The sequence below is a fragment of the Apostichopus japonicus genome, chromosome 22 (genome assembly GCF_037975245.1).
Source record: "Apostichopus japonicus isolate 1M-3 chromosome 22, ASM3797524v1, whole genome shotgun sequence".
In the NCBI taxonomy this organism is placed as follows: domain Eukaryota; kingdom Metazoa; phylum Echinodermata; class Holothuroidea; order Aspidochirotida; family Stichopodidae; genus Apostichopus; species Apostichopus japonicus.
Window position 1 is genome coordinate 9,763,370 of NC_092582.1, and position 17,354 is coordinate 9,780,723.

At 36.8% G+C, this 17,354-nt stretch overlaps 2 protein-coding genes across 8 annotated transcripts in view; one reads left to right on the top strand and one right to left on the bottom strand.

Moving 5' to 3' along the window:
* Nucleotides 1-8,283, top strand: part of LOC139964183 (E3 SUMO-protein ligase PIAS1-like) — a 59,124-nt gene extending 50,841 nt beyond the window's left edge. For all 7 annotated transcript variants that reach the window (XM_071965587.1, XM_071965584.1, XM_071965586.1 and 4 more), the window contains 4 exons: nt 324-486; nt 3,338-3,406; nt 4,946-5,049; nt 5,905-8,283. In XM_071965587.1, the coding sequence (XP_071821688.1) occupies nt 324-486; nt 3,338-3,406; nt 4,946-5,049; nt 5,905-6,002 (434 nt within the window). In that variant the 3' untranslated portion in view covers nt 6,003-8,283. The remainder of the gene's footprint in view (nt 1-323; nt 487-3,337; nt 3,407-4,945; nt 5,050-5,904) is intronic.
* A 141-nt stretch (nt 8,284-8,424) lies between these two features.
* Nucleotides 8,425-16,743, bottom strand: LOC139964185 (Golgi-associated plant pathogenesis-related protein 1-like). The gene is made up of 4 exons (XM_071965590.1): nt 16,330-16,743; nt 11,427-11,582; nt 10,491-10,610; nt 8,425-9,460 (listed from the first exon to the last, which is right to left on the bottom strand). The coding sequence occupies exons 1-4, from the start codon at nt 16,340-16,342 to the stop codon at nt 9,246-9,248; spliced, it is 504 nt and encodes a 167-aa protein (XP_071821691.1). The 5' UTR covers nt 16,343-16,743; the 3' UTR covers nt 8,425-9,245.
* Nucleotides 16,744-17,354: the final 611 nt, after the last annotated feature.

A 17,354-nucleotide genomic window follows, 5' to 3' on the forward strand; every position in this document is an offset into this window, starting at 1 on the left:
GTCACATCAACACATGTACCATAAATACATTCACTCCAACATTAATCTTTGCCAAATTTGAAATGGTTTTGAAATAAGTTATTAGAGAATCATGTTTTAAATATCATATGGAACTTTTTGAATGACTATTATGAATTGACCGCGGAATAAAGCTAATAATCTTGGCTATATTTTCTTTACCCACAGTATTACAGTACCTCTTTAAAATTGCGGGACCGTTTGCTACCGTCTTAAAACCCTGCATTTTGTCAGCTCTTAATGTTTTAATATATTTTTTTTATTGATTATTATTGATATTTTATTAATTCTCTTACTTTCCACAGTAAAAGAAATTTTCAAATGCGACGGTAGTTCTGTAGCGGTGGATAACATACAGATACCGGTCGTATGCCCGTACACATTGAAGAGGATAACAATTCCGTGTCGAACGTTTGCCTGCACCCACATCAACTGCTTTGACGAGACGGCATTCCCACGCGATGGCATGTAAGTAAAAAAACCTAATGGGGTTACAAGTTTTCTGAATCTCTTATTCTTGATATGATTTAGCGTTTTATAATCATTTTTCTTTAAAGGAATTTCCGATCTAAGTTATCCAAGTTATCTGAGTTATCCAATCTGAGTTATCCAATCTGAGTTATCTGAGTTATCCAATACATACCTAACATTACTCAAATACAATGGTAATTTGTTCAACTTATGCCAGCCACATCAAAGCTGCAACACATGCCCAACTAACTAAACAAGACGCCACCCAGCTCGACTGTGGTGACCTATGATATATAGATATATATACATTCGGAGTCCATAGACGTCCCACCCACCCGTACGCTGAACGACTGAAGACCCTTTTTTATAAAGTGTGCTTTTCTATGTTTATCCATCATTAGTTTAGTTACACTGTGTGAACCACGGCACACTGCACGACAATCGCCTATGTAAAGTCATCCGTGAAACGCTAAATGTGTCTTTTTTTCCTTTAACCGAAGCCGTCGAGACTTAAAAAGGTGGCTAAATATTGAATGATTGTAGTTGTACATAACACTTATATACTGCTCGACATTATCCACTATAATACAGATTTAGTAAACATTCGTTGTTAATTATTATTGTGCCATGTTAAACATTTAGTGCTGATCGCATGCAACACGCATACAATCTAGTTGGAGTATTTTCTTCGTATTTGCAACATTTGTTTTTTAACTTGTCTGCATTGTGGAGTGGTTTTAGTATCCACAACTTCGAGAACTTTAAAGAACTGTTTTAAGGATACAATGAATGAAATGAAACTGAATGAATGAAATTGAATGAATGAATGGAAGGGTGTAATATTAGCTACACAATGGTCTTTGACGCAACTGTTGGCTATTGATCACCAAATATCTTACAAATTTGCCAGCCCCCGTCAGACTGCTACTAGGACAAGCGCATGAGTTCAGACATGCCCAATTTGAAACATGAAACCGATACGTTAGGTGTCATACTAAAATTAACACAGAATCACAGATAAGTTTTCGACTGATATTTTACCCACAGTGCGATAGCTTCAGGACTTGCGAATATCCATATTATGACAGATTAGATTTTTGAGCTAGAAGAGGAATAAGTTTAGCATGCTGCATCCCTCACTGAGTTTTCACCAAAGAGTTTTGGAAATGTTTTAAATTCTTTCACATCATGCACATGTTCTTTTGATTTATGCTGAATATGAGGTTCGATATGAAACAGTATAATGGCTAACGAAGTCTAACATTAATACATTATACCGGTTTGTAACTTAGAGTAAGTAATAAAGGAAACACACTGGTCCAACTCTCAAATAAATAAACGGATTTCCGTTGCTAAGAGTAAATGAAAAAAGGTTGAATACATAACATGTAATGAAATATGTAAGAAAACATATATATGTACATGACAAATTGACTCTTCGTATATCCGCCATAATTATGATCGCAAAGGTTATAAATATAAATATAAACATAACAGTCTGTGATAAAGCAGTCTAATTACATCTCTTTCCCATGGAACTTCCTCCCTGTAAACGTTTATCATTTATGCAAAGTGATATGATGCATGAAAGAATAAAATTATAATAACAGTAATATTTCAACGTTACAAAACAGTAATGATTTAATGAGCACTTTAGTGTGATGTCTCATATTAGGTAAGTGTTTATATATATATATATATATATATATATATATATATATATATATATATATATACCCTATTATTGAATACCTGTCGTGAATGCCAAGAAACGTCTATAGACCAAACGCACAAAATATAGAATTTAATAAGAATAAGCAGAGAACTCGAGTTGCTTTAAAGAATGACTACAGGTAGAATTTGTTCATCATGCAAAAACAAATAAGTGCTAATAGTGTTTCCATACTTATTCCTTTTTTTTGTGCAAAATATCCAAACTTAGAATGTACTTAGTCCCTGGAAAGCTCAATTAAGGCTTTCTTGCTGACGATGTTGATTCCTCAGTGGATACCTTAATGTTAAATGTTGATCCTTTGTTTAATAATTCATAAATGTTTAAATTCATATATAAAACAGATCACCAAATAGAATGACATTCAATACCATATATGTCCTTGACAAATTTCTAACACATTTTGTAAACATTTCATCTGAGTCCATAAAAAGATGTATGTTTTCCTATTCACTTTTTGTTGTTGTTGCATCTGAGGAACTGACCTTAACTTCTATATATTAGACTATCTAGTCCAGTCGCTTCAATTGATGAACTTAGATGTTTTAAAGGGTCATTTCTCAGAAATTAAAATTTGAAATTAAACCTATAGACTGATAACAGTTGTTTTTAATGATCTTACAACATTAATGTTCTTTATTGTATCTCAAGTCACCTTTACATTCTCCTACACACACCAACTTCCCTTATGATTTCAAGCTCTATATGTTTAACATGGTTCCCACAATGTCTCGGAAATCAAGTATTACATTACTTATCCAAGACAAAATTAAGAATTCCGTGATGTTTCCGATAGTCTCTTGCGCAATTCAGGAGTGAAATGAACAGCTCTGTGGTAAAGCATTTCAAACAATCAGTTTACGTTTTCCGTGAATTTTGATATATTTACTTGCTTTCATGCCTTTTTCCAAGTATGATGAAAAATTAAGAATATGTTATTTTGAAGTTGATAGAGATTATTCGGATAGGCTTTCTATATTTAAAGAGAGATGGAAACAATAATTCTCTTAACCAATTTCTAACCCTTCAACTTTTACATATTAACAAGATATATTTGTTCAAGGAAACAGTGTATTGATACGTGAACTCCCCCTTTTTTCTCTTTAAATCCAACAGCAAAACGAAATGGTCTTGTCCGGTTTGCGGAAAGGCAGCTAAAGACAAGACGGATGTTTACGTGGATGCGTAAGTTATTTCCCGTATTGTCTTAGCAACGAAGAACTATAGTCTACGTAACTCAATACTGTTAATTTCTTTGCCGTATGGAGCTCTCTTCCAGGTCGGACCTCTTCAAAAAAAATAGGGTCATATATAGCGAAGATTAACTTTTAGGGAATCATTCGTTTCCTTTTAGTGTCTTAAGACGTAATTTCCTTTCAATAACATTTATGTTGTATTTCTGAATACGCAATGTGTGTGTTATGTCTATCATATTTGTTGATTAGTATGTTTCATTAGGCTTACTTTGTTGGTGTGAAGGTGTGTGTAGGGGAGGCGGGGGTGTTGAGGAAAGGCGAACTTCTGGAATGTTTTAAATATGATACAGTTATATTGTCACCGTGACACCAGGGAACATATTCACTTAACAAATTCGATTTTTATTTCGGTTAAGTATAGCCTTCATCTGTTTATTAACCCTACGTAGCTCACTATTTTATAGTAGAATTAGTGTTAATCTTATAATGTGTATACACGGCCTGGTGTAAGTCCTGGGTAAGTCCTATAGTATGAGTTATACAAAAATTGACATTCTTGAAATATAGTTGATCACGTTACTTGAGATTGGATCTGATGGAAGAGAAAGCTTTTTCAACAATTGAACACATCTGAATACGTCATAATTCCGAAGGAATCCATTCTGCGTACCTATGGCAACCAGGAAACGGTTCAATAGGCCTATATGTTCTTATCGGCCTGATCCCCGCAAATATCGTACTTATAATTCCATTCCTTTGGCCAGAAGAGGGAAAATTGCCCTGCCTTTTTTAGCACCTGCATGGCTGTCGGCAACTCGTCTCGTAACGTAGTGTTTCAAAAAATGACTGGCTTGCGATATGCACTATAAACACACTGCAGGAATGCCATGCATTCGTGTGTGTTATCCTGTGCTAAAGGGACCAGCAGAAATCCATGTGTGGAGATTAATTTACAATTCTTGAAGTAAAATGTAACCCTTTCATTTAATGTTTCGTCTCATAACAAAAAATGAATAAAAAAATAAAAAAAACCTTCAGGAATGCAAAGTCGCGTATAATGTGGGAACGTGACCATTTACGAGTGCATAAACCTACCATCTGGTACGGTAGGTATAGTGGGTTTGGCCCCTGACTTGTCCTGACCTCCTGGGTTTTTCATCCAAGAGAAAATATATTTTCTAAAACATTACTCCTTATTTGTCAATTATGAGTCATATCTTATTTCTCTGGTTTTCTCTATTAATATATATATATATATATATATATATATATATATATATATATATATGTGTGTGTGTGTATATATATATATATATATATATATGTATGTATATATATATATATATATATATATATACACACACATATATATATATACACACATATATATATACACACACATATATATAATGTGACTTCATTGATAGCCATTGTAGCTATTATTGTTTTTAAAATTATTACCAACATATTGCGCCGAATTTAGACGGTTTGTTATTGATTTAAATTTTGTTATACGTTTTTATTTCAGGTACTTTTTGGGTGTTTTAGAGCAACATCTCGTCGATTGTGACATCCAAATATTTCCAGATGGAAGATGGAAAGCTATGAAAGATGAAGATAATGGAACAGAGAGTAAGTTTACAGTTTCACATTTAGCTTAAAAAGAAGAATATTAAAAACGGAGCAAGTAAAAACGGATTGGTATCCACTTAGAGACCGTAAAGAATGACAAAATATACTTGCCCTTTTAATATCACACCTCCCCCCCACTCCGCTACCCCCAGGAAATTATCTCGAAAGAATTTTGTTCGTTAATTTGAATTTCCGTAACAAATGTCTGGTATAAATCTCTCGAGTTCGAGTCACTCCAAGATTAATGTATGTCGTCCAGTTACAGAGTTGCTGACAATTGACAATTCATAATCAAGGACGTTAAATATGAATATAAGATACTGACTTCGGTCAGCTTGCGGCTTTGATAAGCCAATGATGGCTTCTTCGCAAGTTCCTGCTTGCAGGAGGATCTAAAATACATAGAAATACATACAACAATATTTAACAGTTCACTGAAGAAGGACTGTAAAATAGTGATGGATCAAATGTTTTAAGTGTCTATTATTTTATCCAACCTTGTTATTCTCCATCCGTCATTTGGTATGCTTAGATGTAAAATGGTGCTTATTAGTTGTTGCATTAACATTTGAAACAATGTAGAAGAATTTCGACTGTTTAGGTTCTACCTCAGATATTTTCTCCCTTTCTGTAGGATTTTTTGTTGCAATATTGTGTCTGCCAATTGTGGGGTGGGGCGTACCCCCTGATTTTAATTTAACCCCCTTCCCCCATAAGTATATGTGGTTTTCCCCTGCATACCAAGTGAAATTCTACTCGTGCATACTCTTTGTTGTACTCGAACTGCGTCTGGTAACTGCAAAGTTTAATTACATTGTTTTATTATTATCTCTCTTTTCTTGGTATTATCAACAGACAATCAATCTCTAATCATCATTAATGATTCCATCATTGATCTGACCAATGATACTCTCATAGACCTAACCGAACTGGACGCCACGCTGGACAATTGATTTCAAAGAAAACCAATCCCGAAGATCCCCGCGACACTTCATCAACAGGCAAACTGCATGTATAAGGGCCTGCATGTTTGCATGAATGGTTTGTTCAAATGAAGGCGACATAAACACCGAACTTAGGACGTAAAGATTGACACTACTGTCCTCATTCAAAATGTAGAAATGATTTATATGAATTATATCTCAGAAGGAAGACCTACACCCTTACCTACTAACTGTAATAGCATAGACCCAGTGGTTCTAAATAACTTCTCTAGAAGGATTAGGACGAGATCAAACACAGACGATCAGTGAGAACCAAAATCTCAGTGTACAGATTGAGCTATGTGTGTGGTATAGGTCCGTACTGTGTTTAGGCCATTATGGGCACCAACACTCCAAAGGAATGCAAGATTGAAAGCCGTTTATTCGGGCCGGATTTGGTCGTCTATTGAAAACCTTGGCGTAAACTTTTATGTTAGCTCTTTCACCTATTTGTGTTGCCTCTGAAAATAGTTAAATGTTGATTGAAGCTGCTGACGTTAGAAAGTGGTACAAACTTTGAAAGCAATGCAATTCCTTCATGTTAAAGAGTTACAGAACATTACTATTGAGGGTAGGGTACCATGCACCCCCTAATTCTTTCGGCCTTTGACCTTTCGCACAAGACAGCACACTTTTAATGAGTCACTGTTTGTGGACATACTTTGTTTTCCGTCATAAAGATTTCTAATGTCATGTTTTGAGAGACCTAGTACTCAACATCGTAAAGTTCTTCCAAAATATTTCATGTTATCTATAAAGCATATATTTGGTTATTAAACATCTCTCATTTTGATTTTCTATGTGTATTTGACATAGCTGCTAATTTAGAAACAACGAAATGATCTCCTTCAACAAAAGAGGAGATGTACGAAACAAATTCTAAAACACATTTATATGCAATCGTTGTGAATTAATATATGCAAATTCTTTTGAAAACTAAACTGACAAGTGGATCTCATATCAGTTTATGACTTTTCGTTTCTGTACTGGCCTACAAGAAAACAAACATTAGATACTAAAATTGTGTTCTAAGGAAAATTTAGGCCATAAAATTATAAGTGTAAGATTAAGTCTACACGTACGGTTGTGTTAATAAATGTGTGTGTGTGGGATGGGTGGTGGGGGGGGGGGGGGCTGGTTGTTGAGAAGGGAGAGGGAGGGATTACACACTCCTGGATCCGCGTCTGACTTTATTTCAATAATTAAAAAAAGCCTCTAATTCTATTGTATATAGTTTTTGTATTGAACCGAGCTGGGTAAGTTGCTTCCATTGAAACGTTATTTAGATACACAATACAATATGATGAATTATTGATTGTATACATATTGGAGGCGATCTTTTAGTTTCCAAATAACATGTACCCACGTACTTTTTACAGAACATCTACCTTCTGCACTTTACAGTATAATTCATTAGTTACAAGGAAGGAAGTTTCTTCGAATTGCGTCAAGTACACGGGTGGACCTTTCTTCATGCTATTCCCTGATGTCAATATGTCATAATAATCAGACCAGCAAGATGAGTGACGTAGTAAACTATTTTGTTCATATCTAGTATATTTAGAGATCACATATTTATACGTTTTGTTGACTTTATTTGTACTGTTATTTTATGAAAAGAAATGTCTGTAAACAATGGTCAATATTTTGTTGTTATTTGTGTATCATCGTGCTATTCTTGCTTGTTTCTTCAATGTTTTCTGTAAATAGCTTGTATGGAAAACATTATTTTTGGACCGTTCAGAAGAGGTGTTTGTTTTTTTTTCTCTTTTCTATAGACTTATTTATCCAGTATTGTAAATTTGTTATAAACTTGTTAAATAAGCCGATGAATTTAAAACATGTGCACTTTTAAATGTAGACTATTGTGTCATACACTGCCATTGGCGTCTAAACGGAAGGTTGTGCTATTAAATACTCTCCATATTTGTGTGTGTGTAAGGTTGAGAAGGGGTGGAGGGTGTTGGGGGGGGGGTATAGCTAACACCCGGTGGAGTGGTCAACTTCTTCTCCGAATGAATTAAAGAAAAAACTCAACTGAACTGCTTTCCGCGACTGACAATGGATGCAGGGGTCATGTACCTCCCACTTTCGCACACCCTTCAACTAGGTAGTGAACTCGCACCTATAGCCTATATATACTGTCTTTATAGCGTGCATTGTGCCTTTTTGCGCAGACGATAACTTTAGCATACAGTGATTGCGCGAAGGTCTTACAGTTGCCTGCACTCTCTGAAATAAACCTCAATAGCCTGATCCCATGATATAATTCCACGCACGATGAATATGTGTAGAAACTATACGCATTTCGAAAATTGAGAATCGCAAAATGCTGAGGTATGTTCTGTCTAAAGTTACTCTCGAAATGCTAATAAAAACACATATAAAGTAATTGGTCTTTCGTAGACATTTTTAAATGAGTCAACAATTGAGAAATCAAAAAGGAATAAAAAGATCAGAAAAAGAAGAAAACAATGGATATTCATATAAAAATGTTAAAAACTGAAGTGATGATGAAAATCATAGTTGAAAGCAAAGAAAGTTTTTCCCCTCTAAACAAGCATACTACAGATAAATAATTCTTAAATTGAAGTGAATTGAAACTATAAATTTTAGAATTCAGAGAGTTAATATAGGTTGACCGTGCTGCATATATATTATACGCACTTTATTGGTTACATCATTATGTGGGACAACGTTTGCACATGTCTCTGGATTCTAATAAAACTATGTTTTGAATGTTCACAAATGATGGGTACTACAACCTGTCAAAAGGATGGAATGTATTCATAATTCTTAATAATATTGCGTCATTACCGTTATATAAACATCCAGCACCAGGTTCACGGATACTTACATTAAATTTGACCTTTTGACGTCATTGGTAGATCAAGGTCAGAATGATGACGTAAATGCGACATAAGAGGGACGACTATAGCGTAACTTGCACCGTAAAGACGAAGGTTGACGTAATACAGCATTGGAGTACCAGGTGACTATGGTAACCGCCCTGATAGCATTATAGGTAATCATGACTATATACAGTCTTTCATGTAAAGAACAGTTTGTAAACACAATGGTCAATCCGAGTGCACATGCGAAGGAATGCCAAATGAATTCGTTTACAAACGACACTTTCCTTTATGTGAAATATAAAGCGTTGTTTATCGGCCGTCTGCGTTAACTGATTCGTTGTATTGTGAGGTATGTCGACTATCCGTCTAGATTACTGAATCCAGTACCTGTGTCGTTGCCATTTATTTCCGTGCTGGAATGAACATTTTTGCCATAATCACCAGGTTTGTTAGAATTTCCGGATGGCTTATAATGAACTACAATGACGTATTTATTCGAAGACTCCAAATGCACTTTGGCGATCCCTACCTCCGTAGTAGTCTGCCAAATAATCTGCGTAAAATGAGACGTACCTGTTGCAAAGAGAATATATATGATATATATGATTCATATATATGTGTATTCGTCACTGAATGGAGAGGTGTATCTAAGAAGTGATTAAATGAATAACAATGACAGCAACAATGTTAAGTCCTAGAACATTAACTAAACAATTTCAGTAAATATGATATTAAGTATATTGTAATCAATTCTAGTGGAGCCAAATACTTTGGTGAATGTGTAACAAGGGTGTTTTTAGGGCCCTAGCAAACTCCCCAGTCTAACTAGTCTAGTGATACGGTATTAAGTGCCATCGGCGAAGGTGGAGGCGCCGGCCACGGGCCAGAAGCGGTCAAATTCTTCGAAGTTCCATTATATACAGCCCCACTCACTATCCCATGTGTTACACCCACCATATAATGCGATAATGTTATGTACACATGACGCAGTCTGACAGGAATGTTTATTTAATAGTTAATACCATCGAGATGTTAGAGTATAGACAGGTAGGCTATATATATATATATATATATATATATATATATATATATATATATATATATATATATATATATATATATATATATGATATATCCTACAAGTGCTGAGAAGGAAGTCGTCAGAGACAGGAAAACAAATATTTTGACAGACACTGTCACTAGGTGACATTTACAATCGATTTCTCTGCTTTATCGAATAGACCATTTGCTAGTATCTGTTCTTTTCAAAATATATAGAACCGTTGTTATTCACATGATATCAAACCCTGTGCCAGAAGAGCACGATATAACGGTAGTCCAACTCCCACAGTAAAGATACAGATATATGCTAAGAATGTAAAATGATATCACGGTTTTGTTTGCAGTGCCAAGGTTATATCATGCTATATCTTTCTTAACTGTCTGTTTAACACAGTTATGCCCCTGCATGATGACTATATATACCAACGTTATCATTTCAAACTCTGCAAAAGACGTGCACTCAATCAATGCACCAAATTTCATTTCCACACTAGGAGAAAGACAATGAAAAATACAGAAGTAGTAACCACAAATTAACAACCTTTCTGCCATTTTGGATTGGTGTAGTCGTAAAGAGCTTCTTCTCGAGCCCATTTTTGGACAGCCTCTTCTCCAGAGAAGTCTTCATCTTCCTCTGTCATCATAATGTTTTCCCCGAATCCTGTAAAGGTACACACAGAGAAACACACAGACTATTCATGAGCAGAGGAAGAAGCGATGAAGCTATACCCATTTGTTACTAGTAATAAGCATACATGGTTACAACACAGATTCGGGTAACTTGGTAAATAAGGGTGGGACGAGGAGTACGAGGAGGAGGAGGAGGAGGAGGAGGAGGAGGAGGAGGAGGAGGATGAGGAGGAGGAGGGAGGGAGGGAGGGATGGAACACCCAGGTTCGCTGGGCACTGAGCCAGGTGACTTGCGGGAGGAGGCAAGTCACAAAGTTACCTCAAAAAGTTTCCAAAAAATTTGAATATTTTACTGTTTTAATGTTTTACAACAAAAGGGCAGGACAACTTTTTCTTACATTCTATTTTCCAACAAAATGGAACTTTTTTTTTTATAACAAGAGAGCACATTGACTAATTTGAAAATCGCATCTTTTATCTCTGTAATCACATAGGAAAACTGCTAGCTTGTGCAAAGGCACGTTTTGACCCACTGTGAACCCTACCCTGCCCGGGATTGGCAGCTCCTACATATAATATTATATATATTATTATTATTATTATCATATGATATATAATGCACATGACGAATAATATTTGTAAGAGATGAAGTGAAGCAGATCGCATTTTGCTTGCACCTACTTAAAGTCAAAGTCCTTCTACTGATCGTTTAACCCCCCCCCCCCCAATATGACGGAGACGGGCAGTACCCCTCTCCCCTGTTCTCCACCCCTCCCCCTTGCGCAAATGACTATACTGAGGTCCCGGCATGAAATTAAACCATAATCAAAACTCATCAAAACCTTACGTGTACTGTCGCTGTGTTGAATATAGCCTTTATCTGCCACTCGTTTTGCCCAATCTTTTGCCGACTCGGCTAGTTCGGTATTCCATTGTAACTTCTTAGCGTGGTGTTCACCACGAAGTTTATTATGAGCCTCGAGGCATTTGTCTTGAAATTCGTCTGCAAACAAAGGTGAAAAAGTTAAATTTTTAAGCATTTAATCATTTCTTTAGCATTGACTCTCATATTAAATTTAGTACATAATTCTCTCTCTCTGTCACTCTCTATACCTAACTACCCAGAGTTACAACGAGTCACATCAGTTGAGTCCTTAAAAGAGACTTTCGAGAATTGAGATGTACCATTGACTCTTGTAACTGGGGAAATGTGCCGAACATTTTAGTTTCATTATGTTTGTTTTTAAAAGTTAGTGACGTCGGTCACACTGCCCCACACAATATATATAGTTTATTTGCATTATTAGTATACGGTTTAAGGTAAAATATTATACTCAAAAGTTTGACAAGTTTACAACATGCAAATTTGGATATGATGAAATACTAAATTGTGAAAAGAAAGCTTCTAGGCGAGGACACATTCTGTGTCGAATATGAATATTTGTTGCTAATTCGTGCATTTAGTTAAAAACATCTCTGAAGTTGTTGCAGCTAGATCAAATTTAAGACTCGTATTTTTTTCTTAAATTTCTTGAATTAAAACATTTTTCTCCTGAATTTGGTAAAGATTCGATGCTACTTGGGTACTAGAAATCATTAACCTTAAATTCCGTGACCACGTAGGTCGACAGTCAGTGACGAATCCAGGATTTCCAAGAAATGAAGGGAGGGTGTGATCCTGGGGTTGTTGATACCGACTGTCATATGGTGGGGGGGGGGGGGTCTGGGGTTCTTCTACAGAAAAAATAAACTTTAGACGTGAAATTATGCACTGTGAGGTATGTTTGGGCTATACATTATTTATATAACTAGTTTTTTTATATAACTGCTTTGAAAACAACTTTTACTTTTTGTATAGGTGTATACACGCCTCCCCTTCGCCTGGTAATTAGCTTGACTAATTAGGCTTGACTAATTAGGCTTCAATGTGGTACATAATTATGTGATACGATGAATGAAAAGTGTCTAAGCGATTAACATTCACATGGGTTGAATACAGTTTTAAGGGCCATAGGAACGAATATAATTCAACATTGACCAACATTTAACACAGAAAGTGGGTGTGTGCTTTGTTTGTTTTTAAAACTGCTAGAACTTAGGGACAATTTATGATGATGAATTCTGTATATTGAAATTTGTAGAATTTTAGAATGATTTATATCCATTTAATCTTATCCCTCCAACTCACGTCCTTCTGTGGTTATTGAAGGGCGCTTCATTGTTTATATAACTGCCACACTATTGGGATTCCGTCACTGAAGGTTCCTCTGTGGTTATTGAGGATGCTTCATCGTTTATATAAGTGCCACACTATTAGGATTCAGTGACACTGATTCCGTTAAAATTTGACAGCAATAGGGATTTATAAAAAACTGTTTTATTTTCTTGAATGAAACGACAAACTTTTATAACATTGTTTTTTTCATGATCAACATTATTAATTCACAGTATTCATATATCACGTTCAAAGTGCACTCTCTGGTATGTGTGTTAAAAACATACCGACCCCACCCCCCCCCCCACCACCACCAGCCCATTTGCCCTTTGACCTTTCCAAACCTGAAATGTAAAAGAGGGACATGACTCGCTCTGACTAAAACGAACACAATCTTTGATATCATCAATTCCTCTTTCACGCTTCCTTGTCGCTTTTGACTGCTCAGTGTATACAATACACACACCGGTCATATTTCTACATATCCCTAATCAAATAAACGGCCCACCATAATCATTGTTCAAACTTCCACAGTCTGTATATCCAAAGTGACGAACTCGATATTTTCAGATCATAACCGTTATGGGGTTTTTGCATGTAATAAGATACGATATAAATTTCACACTAATTTGTTTTTTTTTTCTTTATGTGAATATAGTTAATTATAGTTATCATCAATCAATTGATTTGTCTTATATTACCTCGAAGTGATATTGAATATGCAGTATATAGTTATGTGTAAACTGCCGTCACTTCCAAGAACAGAGATGTTTGTACAATAACGATATTATAAGAAATAGTGCTACCCATCATGCTAAATCACGCTATGGTATTTTCCGGTTGGTATAAGCTATACACATATTTCATTTTTTTTTAAAGGCGGGGTGTGGCCTTGAGGCAGTTTGAATCCGACTTCATGAAGTGGGGTCTGGTGATCCAACCCCATCCCTGACATAACTATAATAGTTTAAATGTTTGATGCAGCTTTAGACTATAAATGAGGTCCTCATTTAGCTCTGAACGCACGATTGTTCTAATGCCTATACTTTTGATTTTTCGAGCGATTGTACCCCCCCCCCCCTCTTTCCACACACCCTAGATCCACGCTTCTACTTTTCGTTTTTTTTTTTTGTTCAGCATCAAAGAATGCCAGGCAACTTGAATTGCACAAAACTGACCTGCAATAAGTTCAATCTACCACCTTTGGGATGGATTTATGAGGTTGGGAGATAAACGAGGGACCGATACACAAATTAGAAATCGAAATTATACTATGGATATCCACACTTTATTAATTTCCGGTGTGTAACGTACGTAGGCAACAGACCCCTCGTGACCACAGACAAAATAGGGTGTTTGCTTGATGTACGGTACGTATCGCAGGTTTTTACAGTTAATTTTAAGTTATTTTCTTTCAATCGAGCCCTATACCTCCCCCAACCCCACCCCAACCCCTCCTCAAGCAGCAATCAACCTTTCAGCCGAATTCCTGGACCCACCCCCTAATCTACATACCTTGCATAGTGATTATGTACAGCATTAATAGATGTTTGTCGACAAGGTGTGGTTTTTTTCCGTGTATATAGTTGTTTGCTGTATGTTCAAAGGTTAACACAGAATTATGTCAAAGTTAAGTTGACGAGTTTCATTGTTTAATTTATGGCTTGTAGCTTTCTTTGTTTGAATGCGTGGGCCTACTCGAGAAAAGAGACTTTATGTACATTGCTTCAATGAACTTGAACTATACGTCGAAGGTAATATACCAGACACACAATAGACTCAGAGGTCCTCAAACAGTTAAAATAACGTGTTAACACAAAGCCTATAGGCCTAATGGATAGGTCTATAGGATCTAATAGTGTTGAAAGGAGTAATCAATAATTTCCTACTCTATTGAGTTTGTGTAATGGCTTCGCAATGTCGGAGTAATAGGTATCACATAATTCGAGGAATGTGAGGTGAGAGACAGGATATTCTATACCAGTGTGTCCACATGATGGATTGTGCCATGGTGAGGAAGGGAGGGGGAGAAAAATTGCCTCTCAGGTGGGGGGTGGGGTTGGATACACGAGACCACCTAACCATTTACACAATAAGATATAGCACAACACATGAGAAGTGTTGTGATGCCGTCCAGATGCTGCTGATGCCACTTTAGCCAATACCATCACTGCTATTGTTATAATGCTATTGTCGAAATCGGTCGGTGACGCTACTGCACGGCCATAAAACGTCAATCAGGCTACTTGCTATTACAATCAGGCTAGTGCAATAGGATACTTGAAAACATTGCAATATAATGTTGATAAACCTCATATTATTTGTAATCTGGCTATTCTGAGACCAGGCTTCTTATACGAATGAACCATTGCTGTCATTTGAAATATTAATCAACAAGTTTTCTTAAATATGAACAGAATCTTAAAATAATCTTGCTATTTAGTTAATTATTATTAAACAAGTACTACACTTTTAAGAGAAAGCCTAGACTCATGGCGGCGAGAGAGTATTATAGTAGAAGCCTTCACACTCAAGGGCGTAGGAACCGGGGGGCTGGGGGGCGCCAGCCCCCCCCCCCAGTGAAAAATATGGGGGGGGCGGAAGTATCGTTCCGCCCCCCCGCTCCGCAAGTCAGAAAACCCCTTTTTCATTTCCAAATGAGAAAAAAATCTCATTTGAAGCACCAAATTGCATCTAAGGCCAGGTGAAAATGCAAAATTCTTTACAAAATGGAGTGGGTGTTGAAGTGTGCTATATTGCACCAAATTGCATCTGAGGCCACCTGGAAATGCAAAAAAATCCAAAGGGGAGGGGGACACCCCCTCCCCTTAGACCCCTCCCCCACGCCGGCCATCAGTCTTCAGCCCCCCCCCCCACTCAAAAGTACCTTCCTACGCCACTGCCCAGGCCTATATACATGTTACATCAAGTATGACAAATTTATTGTGTTACTTTGCACCCTCAAAATGATTTGTTTTGATAATTGTGAAATATTTCCCAGCTCCACTGGTGTAGGGATGAAACATTATTACTTGGCCACGTATAGCATCACATACCAACAACAGTCTTGTCTCTGACCTTGAGTTCTGCCAACGACAGAAACCTAAAAGATAAGCTCGGTAACAGTTTGTCGATCATGCATAATTTGTGTCCTATTTAGTTCTTCCTGTTAAAAGTGACTCAGCGAATTCATGTTTATAATCATTCGTTTTGGATCAATCTTAGAATATTGTTAGAAAGGACACTAGCATGCACAGAACATTACATGTTGTATCTATTCCGCTTTCAAACACGAGATGATATGAAAAGCGGAAGTAGGGACAACAACGTGACATCAATACTTGATTCGCTTTGCAAGTTTGTACCCGCAACTGGTTTCCTTATGTGCAGTCCCCATTTTCTGCCACCTTGTTTTCATGCAATTTTACGAATCGAACCCTCTCTAAATAAATTATACAATAGCCATAAAAAATAGAAATCTAAATATAGCTCCTACAATTATAAGGTGGTATCTATCTACATATGTATTACTCACCTAATTCTGGCATGGTACTTGTACAAGCTTGATGTGAGTTCCCGGTAGTGTTATAGTAATCCCCGTGACCTAAAATAGTAAGCACCGGCACAACTTCTGTTTGGTGTTGCAACGAGTTTTTAGAGTTAGCCAACCGAGACGAATACAGAAGAATGGGTGAAAACCAGCGACAACTCGGCTAGTCTCATTCGATTTTTTGGTCTCTGAAGGGCCTTTTAATGATGAACCGTCTATATGCCCGTCTACAATTAGTAATTTACGCCTGCGCTGACACGTAGTAGTGTAAGAGTGTGTGCTTAAGCCGCCACATGAATTGCATCGGTTTTGTTTACAGTTCCTTTGTGGAATTTTGGTAGTTGTTTAAATAATACCTGCTAGTCCCCAACCGCATGAACTATGCACCTATTAAGGTAAACGATAGCAATATACCTATCAAAGTCACTGTTAAATAATACTGTGTATATAGGTCGCAGCTGAATGTGCATGCATGACATTAAGATAACACTGCAGGATTGGAGCGTACGACTGCGTATCCATAGACTAAATATATACAGAGTCCACAAGACAGATCGATTTAGTCAGTGTGGGATAATAAATTACGCTCATATAGTGTAAATAGTTGCGGTGACTAAACAACTTAAGGCAGAACCGTGCGTAAAATATTGAGTGCTTTACGTTTATGGCCAGCTACTGAAAAAGTCAAGTATTTTTACGGCACAATAAATAAATAAGTTAATCTGAAGAATTTTGAAACTGAGGAGCGAAAGAAACTTTCTCTCCCTCCTTTTCAATCTAACCTTTATAGGCATGCGGGCACGGAGGGGAAGTTAGTGGGGGTGCCGGGGATCCACAGGGGCGTCAGAAGAGGGTCAAATATGGAGGGGTCATACATGATCGAAGGGATGTGGAACGTCTGACTTTACTGCACAGAGGATTCAGTGTTGTGGGAACGTTTGGACTTACATTGTGGTTGTGGTCCCACTGCATCCGTAGGCTACCGAACCCGGAGTCTTCTACCGCCGTTC